The sequence below is a fragment of the Pituophis catenifer genome, unplaced genomic scaffold (assembly GCF_029215685.1).
Source record: "Pituophis catenifer annectens isolate HBS135680 unplaced genomic scaffold, rPitCat1.0.hap2 SCAF_2, whole genome shotgun sequence".
In the NCBI taxonomy this organism is placed as follows: Eukaryota; Metazoa; Chordata; class Lepidosauria; order Squamata; family Colubridae; genus Pituophis; species Pituophis catenifer.
In genome coordinates, this window is record NW_027256882.1 from 94,630,848 (window position 1) to 94,640,783 (window position 9,936).

The 9,936-nt window shown below is 38.7% G+C and overlaps 1 protein-coding gene across 1 annotated transcript in view; it reads left to right on the forward strand.

The window, feature by feature from the left end:
• LOC139312425 (LON peptidase N-terminal domain and RING finger protein 1-like) overlaps positions 1–9,018 on the forward strand; it is a 30,548-nt gene extending 21,530 nt beyond the window's left edge. Inside the window, exon 12 of the mRNA XM_070937198.1 lies at positions 6,538–9,018. Coding sequence (XP_070793299.1) covers positions 6,538–6,702 — 165 coding nt within the window. The 3' untranslated portion in view covers positions 6,703–9,018. The remainder of the gene's footprint in view (positions 1–6,537) is intronic.
• Positions 9,019–9,936: the final 918 nt, after the last annotated feature.

Sequence of the window (9,936 nt, forward strand, 5' to 3'; positions counted from 1 at the left end):
TTTCCATGGCACATTCAGAGTTTTTAAATTATTTTTTAAATTATTATTTTATTAGATTTATATACCACCCTACTCCCGCGGGACTCAAGGCGGTGAACAGCCAGATAAAACATATAAATTACAAAATTTAAAAACAATATAAAATCTGATTAAATAATTTGGCCCGTGACAATTTAAACAACCCCAATGTTTTTAAGACAAATTTAAAAGTCATCATTAGAATTAAAAAGGAAAAGAAAAAGTTAGGCCAGGCTGGCCTGTTGAAATAGGAAAGTCTTGAGAGTGCGGCGAAAGGTGCGTAGATCCGGGATCCTCCATATCTCCGGGGGGAGCTCATTCCAGATAGCAGGTGCTCCCACAGAGAAGGTTCTCCCCCTAGGAGCCGCCAGTCGACACTGTTTGGCCGACGGCACCCGGAGGAGCCCCTCTCTATGAGAGCGTACTGGCCGGTGGTAGGCTATTGGTGGCAGCAGGCGGTCCCGTAAATAACCAGGTCCTAAGCCATGGAGCGCTCTAAAGGTGGTAACCAAAACCTTGAAGCGCACCCGGAAGTCCACCGGGAGCCAGTGCAGCTCGCGCAGGAGAAGTGTTACATGGGAACGCCACGTCGCTCCCATAACCACCCGCGTGGCCGCACTCTGCACCAGTTGGAGCCTCCGGATGCTCCTCAAGGGGAGCCCCATGTAGAGATATTGTGTTCACACTCTTATTTTTTTAACAAAAGAATAAGCATATCATAACACATAAATAAATGCTGTTCAGCCATTTGTAACTTGTCCTTCATTTGTCCTTTCTAGACTCTTAATCCTACATTTCTTAATAGATGTCATAGAAGCCAACTTTTAATTATTTTCCAGGAACTAAATTGTCTTGAATTTCAGATCTAGGTTCACGTATGTAAATGCATTCATCTGCCTCCTGTACAGTATAACTTGAATGAGTTAAAACAATAATTCCCTGGAATCAAACTCAATGTCCGATGATTATATGGACCAGTTGTGAAATGTAAAATTTGTTACTACTGGTTCTGTGGGCGTGGCTTGGTGGGGGGTAATGTGACTGAATGGGCGTGGCCAACTTTTTTTTTTTACTTTTAAAAGCATTTTTTCTACAACCTCTTCAGCCAAAGAGGTTTTTTTAAAAAATGCTTTTAAAAGCCTCTGACGATCCCAGCTGAGTTGCCTGATCGTCAAAGGCTTTTTTTCTTTTAAAAACATTTTTTTCTCCAATCTCTTCGGCTGAAGAGGTTATAAAAAAAAATTCTTTTAAAAGCTTCTGACAATCAGGCAACTCAGCTGGGATCGTCAGAGGCTTTTTTTTTTTACTTTTAAAAGCATTTTTTCTGCCGAAGAGGTTGTAGAAAAAATGCTTTTAAAAATATATAAAAAAGCCTCTGATGATTGCACGGCTCAGCTGGGCATGGGGGGGGGGCAGGGATTTTTGCTACTGGTTTTCCGAACCACCTGCCACCTTCACTACTGGATCGGGCGATCCGGTCCAAACTGGGAGCATTTAACCCCTGATATGGACCTATGGAATCCATGAAGTGTTCCTGGCAGGAATGGGAGTCATTTGCTATTACCTTCTGGGATGTGTTGTTGATTGCCCTGGGATTTCCAGTAGTATCCCATCGAAACACTATGTAGATCTATCATTACATATTTTTTTTCAAGATCAGCCAAAATCAGATAAGAATTTGCAGCAGCCTTAACAAAATGAGTTAGCAGTTTAAAATTTTGCATTTTATATGTTCATACAATTTTTAAAAATGTATTTTTAGTTGTTTGACTAGGTAATGCCCTTTAAATGAAGTCCATAATATTAGATTACCATAAGATTCAAACCATTCATGTCTTAGAAATGCTGCCTTCCCAAGTAAATAATATTAGAGATACTGCATTATCATAACTATCCATGTATGTTTTTCTTTCTACAAGCAGTTAGATGGCCTTATGAGAACTTTGTACCTGAAAATCATAGTTCTCCAGGGGTGTAATAATAAACAAAGTTCAGTGGCAAAGTAAATTTAGTTTAGAATTAATTAACCTATTAATCTCACTTTCCTGTTTAAATAAATTAATTAAAGGAATTATGATCTTCAGTCGCTGGAATCTGCAAACTTTCTCCTCAAATAATAAGTGAGATTTAACAGCTCTAAAAAAAAGATTGCTTCTTTTGGGCTTTTTAAAATAGGAAGTTTGGGCTCTTGTTTTAAAGACTAGAAAGGACTACTTTGTACAATTTTGCCACGGTGACTATTCTAAATATTTCAGTATTAAGTTACTATTACATTAGCAATATTAATTTAAGATATTAGTATGCTGTATTAATATTACACCATATCATTTATTAGTTGCATGAATAATTTAAGGAATTGCCATTGCTATAAAATTCTTAGAATGGCATTATGTTTAAGAATATTATATTAATAACCCATAAAAAGAAATGAGGCACATAGAATGGATAGCCATAAAGTTGGCAACAACTATAGAGCCATAAGGTTAAATTAAAGCAACTTATAATATGGAGCAAAATGCCTGAACAACTGGAGAACAGTACTGAGTTTGGCCTAAAAAGAATACAAAATAAATCTCAGCCATGTATCCAGTATCTTACACAGAAGTGCCATGGCAAAAGCTTCTTACAGTCATCACCCAAGTAACCTTACATTGCCTGGGAAGGGTCCTTTGATAAAGATGGCAGCACTGAGCTTGGTGTTGCTCCTCGCTTGTCCTTGAGGGATAGACATATTCACTGCAGGGGACAGGACCAGAACAACATTAAACTACAAGACAGTTGTAGGCTAGGTATCAAGCTAGATATTAGGAGGGACTTCTTGACTGCCATATGAAAGTTTGAGTGCTTCTTCATCAGAAGTCTTTAGAGAGGCTAGATGATTATCTATGAGACATGCTTTACATGGAGAAATGGTTTTAGGCGAGATGACCTCTCCTTCAAACTAAACTAATTTCACTCTGTAAAATTCCAGGGCTGTAACTGGACTGAGAAGCTGAAAAACACTGATAGAAAGTAATGGCAAGTCACGTATCTATTCCTGTCTAGAAATACATTTCCCTCAAGTGTTTGATTTCCTGTCTGTAAAAAACTGAATCAAGTCTTATTACTTTTCATTCCTAATTACTTGCGGTTTCACCACCTAAAAATGTTCCTTCTAAAGCATCTATGGTATCCCCAACACTTGATTATTTCAATTCATTATTCCTTAACTAAGGCTGTATTATTGTTTTCCAAAGTCTCAGTCTTTTAAATAAGACATAAAATCAAAATCTGAATTAAACCAGAATTATTTAAAAAAAACAAAGCTGTAATTAGACTAATCAGCTAAGGGCTATTTTAAGAGGCTTGCTTAGTATCTTTTTAAAGAAAATTTGCAAGCCAATTAGGGTTTTAACAAATAATTGGAATATTCCAACATTCTGGGCATTCTTCTTGTTTATGGCAACAATAGTCACATTTCCTCTAATTACTTTTACCATGAGGATCCTAAATACGTAAAAAAAGTATACCTTCAGATAATCTGAATTTAGGCTATTAAAAATTAGCGCTCAGAATGAGAACCATTGAAATGTGCTAGGATAAATTAATATGGCCTATATTTTTAACTCTTTAATTTTTTTCCAGACTGGACACAAAGGCAACCCATCTATTATAATAAATATTATAATAATCAAATTTGGAGGCTTTTACAATGCATACCAGAGTTGCATAGTCATTTTCTTCTAGGAAATTATGGAATTGATGTATCAAATTGATAAAGGATACTTTTGATCATGGCTTCATTTTAGGAAAACAGACAGTTTGGATTCAGCAGTATTCCCACATATATTCTCATTTAGAATATGATTCCATTCAGACCACTTCTGAATGGAACTGTCTTCCACCTCTCTGAAACTGTGACCTTTGACACTGAGCATCTTCAAACATTATTTGATGGTCAGTCTCTTCAGCTTTAAAGAAATAGATTTAGATCTCACCAAACACAGAGAGGACCAACTCCATACTTCGTGATATTCATGTAGATACTGAAAAGAGACAAAATAGAGCACTGACAGACACCTTGCAACAACTCCATTTCTAGGAGCAATTCAAGCATCTTTAAGGAACACCATTTGAGATCAACCCGATGGAAGCCCATGTCAAGCAGTGCTTTTTATTCCTATTCTGACCCAGCCTTAGCAGAAACAAGAAACAGACTCCTTGTCACGAAAAAACCCTCTTTATTTATCTCCTGTGAATTAATGGCATTCACACACAGAAAAGTCCAGGCAACAGTCCTTCAAAGAGTTAACTGAAGTAACAGACCTTATCAGTTCCTTGCGATAATTGCCGCAAAGCTGCAAATTTAAGTTCTGGCAAGCTGTCGTTGAGGCACAAAACAAGCCAAATCTTCAGAAATCTGAACTGTTGTCTCCTATGCCCACCACTCCCCTTTCCTTCTATTTATTCCCCAGTCAGGGAATGGCCATTCAGAGTCCACGTGTGCCCTGCTTCCCAAGTCAACTCCTTGTCCTCAGTTGTTCGCCTCTCCTAACATCTCTGTGCATATGTGCATCTGGAACAGGCCCCAGCTGTTCTTCCTCCCCACTTATCTCAGCCTCCAAAGGCAGCTGCCTCTCCGGTGGCTGGGAAATGTCAGACGGCCTTGGCTCTATCTCTGCATCCGATGCAGAGAATCCATCAGAGCCTTCCCCAGACTCCAGAGCTGGCCCAAGTTCCTCCCCAACCTCCTCATCGTCCGAGTCTGCTGCCAGCTCAGCTGGCAGCTGGTGGGCTACAACAATTCTCAGCTTTCCTAGGCAATCTAAAATTGATCAAGGTATTGAAAGTTCCTGGGTATAATGGAACGTGTATATGACCTTCAGGAAAAAGACATGCTTGCTAGGAAACAATCAGACAAGAGAGGCAGGAGCCCTCAGTGACTTAACTGTCAAGAGAAAGAAACTTAGAAAGGACTGTTTCCAATGGTTAAGCAGTTAAAAGTGTTGGCAGGAAGTTTGTACTTTTAGACGTGCAAGAATCTGTTAATGGAACCATATAAGCCTTAAAGTAGAATTAGTTTGTCTATTTGTGTTTCCTAACTGGTTTATCTGGGAGATCAAGAAGAACCAATAGTATCACATATCTATCTAAAGAAGCTGCTTAACTAGTAGGCTAATAAGTCAGCATTAATCTGCATTCTCAGTCACTTTAGAGATTAACCTATAATTGGTAATCGCCAAAGGATACAAGTAGTCTAATCACTGCTGCCTTCTCCTCCTGGCAGACATTTATAATGATCTAATAATTCCTGACTATAAGCTACAAAACAATTTGAGCAAGAATTCAAGGACAAGTGGTTGATATATCTTTATTTTGTGCAACTCCCGATAGAATAGCTAATGAACTTCCCTGCTGTTTTCCCTATAACAACCTTGTGGAATGTTTGGGTTGAGAGAATGACTGACCCAGAGTTACCAGCTATCATGCCTAAGGGAGGACTAGAATTTGTGACATTCTGGTTTCCGGTCCAGCACCTTAACCTTTACACCAAATCATTCCAGCAAGTCCTGGATTCATGCCCTGTGTCATGAATTGAAATGCATCTAGAAAAGAAGCTATCAAGCAGCCCCATACTAATTCTGCATCTGTGGGGTCATCAAGAGTACCTCAAATATGCAAAAATTTTCAAAAAAAACCCAGTAAAAGAATTACAATGAGCATCAGTATCCTGTAATCAAGCTTTGAGACAAGGTGCCAGAGGGTCTCGTACACCCAAAGCAACTTAGTAGGTGACTATCTTGCAGATGCACGATGTGCAGGCAAAAAAAAAAAAAACCTTTTCAGCTGCATATATCACCAACTGGATTCAATAGCTTTTAGGGCCGGATCATCCCAACAGTTCCAGAGGCCTTAATTGAGATCTTGATCTTAAGATCATAGTGATCTGTCTTATGATAATGAGAGAAAATGAGATACTCCCATACGTGACATATTTCTATGATCAGAATGAAAGATCAAAGACAGAATCCATTTTCTGGGTTCACAAAATGGATTAAGCCACAAATCAGGCAAACAGACCAGATTTGCTCAACCAGTTTGTTAAAAAAAAACCAAAACCAAACTTATGATGTGCATTCAGACACTGGATTTTGAACTAACTCAATTAAGCATGGTTTATGAATGCAGCTGATATAAATGCACCAGAACAGTAGTTGCTTTGGCACTTAATTTACATTGTATCATTAAATATATACTGTCACACAACATCTATAAGTGTAACATTTGGGGCATTGTTTTGCTCCTACTCCTTAGTCTTCCTTGTAGGAGTTTTTAAAAAATGATTTTTATTATATTGAAAAGATTTGATCACATGCTCAGTAGATAGTGACAAGAATTAAGTCTTCAGATGATGAAGAAATTTTCCTGTCACACTTCCATGATGAATGTTGATGTCATCAAGATTGTTCCACTCAAGTAGCTCCTGATTTATTTGTTCTGCAAAATGAATTGATGTATTTTCTGTTATCTTCTCACTAGGCATCGCCAGATGGACCAGTTTGGTGTTGGTGGCTTATATCAGTCTTGCCCCTTGACCTGACCCACAAGTTGACCATTTTTTCTGAAACCTCCCTGAAGGCACGCCTCACCCAACTAAAGCATATTCTGAACATCATTCTGGAAAGTCGTGACTACAGCAACTAATACTCAGACTTGCCACACGGACGTTTTAGATAACATAGAAGGCAGGGAAGTGGGCACTTCCAGGGAACAAATGACAAACTGAAGATGGCTTGGCAAAAAAACAGAACTGACAACCACAGAGGAATGAACCGGCAAATAGACCAGCTCTTCATAATTCTTCTCCAGTCAAAGAGAGGATTTGAGATTGCCCACAAGTGCTCTATATCGTTGCTCCTCACAATGCCAATCTGGTGCCCTCCAGAGGTCCTGGGACTGCAATTCCTAGAACTTCTAGCCAGCATGGTTGACTGGGAAATTCTACAAGTTGTGATCCCAGCACATCAAGTGGATGCCAAGTTAGGGTGATCAAAGCCTTAACGTCTTTATGTCCTTCTTTATTGTGATTATTTTGTTATTGTAAAACTGACTTAGGATATAGTCCTTGAATGAGGACTCTGAAACTGGTCTGCAGTTGTAGCAAGATTTGCTACAATGGTATGTAGTAGTAGCAAGATTTTTTGAATGGGTTTTGGACTGACAGGGCTAAAAGGTTCAGTAGTAAGATGTGAATTGTATTCAGGTGAACATATTTCTAAGCACCTTACACCATGAGAATAGGAAATAAAACTACAAATGCTGGGACTTCCTGAGGAAATTTGCCTTATATCACATGTTGATGTTTGCATGGGACTCTTCAACATATTCTTCATAATGTATGATGTTCTTTCTTTCCAACTTAAGTAACTCACTGCTATTGATTGTAGGGTAAAAGCCAACTCAGAAATGAGGAACATGACAAAAGGGCTGATTTTCTTTCCTGTATTTTATTCTGATTGCTATTTAATGAAGAATTCCAAAAGGGATCAGATACAATGACATATGCTGCTGAAGAAGGTAGATTAGAATACTTCTATATGATAAGAAAGATATAAAAGTTAGATTGGGATAGATAATGTGTAGTTATCCAGATGTTCGGCAAGTACAATGATTTCTTACCATTTGGAGAGCTATACTTTCCCACCAGTCTGAAGTAGGCCGTTTTAAAGATTTAATTTATAGAAAATGCCTAAAGGGAAACCTGAAAATGAAAATGAAATTTTAGACAATTCTCATGGGGATGAAGTGAATAGCTAGAGGACTAACTACGACCTAAAATGTATAATTCTGGAATTAATCTAGGTTTCAAAATGCTAAAATGGCAGAGTATTCAGCTGAACAAATCTGCTGCATAATTGTACATGCTGTTAGACAAATTACCATGAATATAAAAAGTTTGACATACATGTATATAATATGAACTGAGCATGTACACCTAGGTTTAGTATAGGGAATATCTGAATAGTTCATGAAAGATCAATCATTTGTTAATGTTTAAGAAGTCATGGGATTTTTAAAACAACAGCTGCTAAACCAATTGGTTTGTAAAATTTGCCAAAGATTAGAATTATTTTTAGATAAAATATTTTTGTGCTCCAGCCTGAAGAATATGGATTCTGAGAATGAACAGCACAGTACAATATAATATAGGTAGCCCTTGATTTATGACCATAATTGGGACTGGAACTTCTCTTGCTAAGTGATGTGGTCATAAAATTACCCAATTTTATGACCTTTCTGCAGCAATTGTTAAAAGTATCCAGCTTCCTCCACTGACTTTGCTTACCAGAAGCTGACTGGGAGAGGTGCAAGTGCTGATCATATGACCTGATAAATAAATGCCGGCTCTCCAGCACCCAAATTACAATCATAAGACTGGGGAAACTAATGGTTATAATGTAAGGATCAGCTATAAACCACTTTTTTCAGTACAGTTGTAACTTCAGATGATTGCTAAAGGAATAGTCTTGGTGGCGCAGTGGACTAAAGTGCTGTTAAGTAGCACCAGCTGCCTGCAATTACTGCAAGTTCAAATCTCACCAGGCTCAAGGTTGACTCAGCCTTCCATCCTTTCTAAGGTAGGTAAAATGAGGACCCGGATTGTGGGGGCAATAAGCTGATTTTGTATAAAAAAGAACACCGCTTAGGGAGGGCCGAAAGCCCTACTAAGCAGGTATATACAAAAGTATGAAGGCTATTGCTTAACGCATTGTAAGCTGCCCTGAGTCTCCAGAGAAGGGCGGCATATAAATCGAACCAATAAATAAACAATAATAAATAGTTCTAAATTGAGGACTAACTATTCTTTTTTGGCAGATTTTAAACCTGCTGTGATATATAGCTGTGTTTGCTTTTAGTTGTATTTAAATTTGTACTCCTTATAATAATGTATTTACATAATTTAAAATTGGCTTGTCAAAAAGAATTAAATTAAATTAAATTACCTTATTATTTAAGATGCTCTTATGCTTCTGCTGGTTTGACTGTTCAGTGGTTTAAGAAAATTCTGTCCAGACTCAGATACTTTGTCAACAAATTGCATAGTATTCAATCTGGACTATAGGTTATCATGTCTTCCCATTGGACAATTCCTCTTGTTCCCTTCCACCTTTCCGTATCAGGTAAACGATGGCCAGTCATTTCTCTTTCTCTGGGTGGATTGTTTTAAAGAGATCAGTGGTGGGTTGCTACCAGTTTGCCCCAGATCGGGCGAACTGGTACCGGCGGTGGCGGGAGGCTCTGCCCATCTTCCCGGATGCTTCTGCACATGCAAAGAAGCGTTGGGCAAGTGTGAGCGCCCATGCATCCATGAGCAAACCGGTACTGACTGGTTTTGAAACCTTCCCCTGAAAGAGAGATATTAAAAATATATCTTGGAGGATAGGTTCCGGTTTTTTGCTGGCCGCTGCCAGATGCTCCTTCGGGATCGTCAGCTTCCACTGCCTGTCAGAGCCGCCTTCACAACGGAATGGCGGCTCGAAAAAACTCCGTTTCCATGAGGAAACGGAGATAGAGCCGGCAGGGGTGGGTAGAACTCTCTGCAGAGTCCCAAAAGTTTTTCTTTTACTTTTGGGACGGAGCGGATGAGATGCCCCATATCCCCAGCCGCTGCTCCGGGCTTTGGGAGACCTCTGCTAATGCAGAGCCAGGCATCAAGAGCAAGCCTGTGAATTTAACAGATTATTCAAAGAAAATGTGAGCTGGACCTGTAATACTGAATCGCAAGTATTTTACTTATCTTTTAAAAATTACTTAAGAGAAAAGAGGAAAGGAAAGGGAAAAGAAAAAAAAAATTTTAAAATGGCGTCTGCTGCGGCTGGAGAAGAGGCTGAAAGGGAAAGTCCTTCCGTTTTCTACTATTACAATGTAGCGGAATAA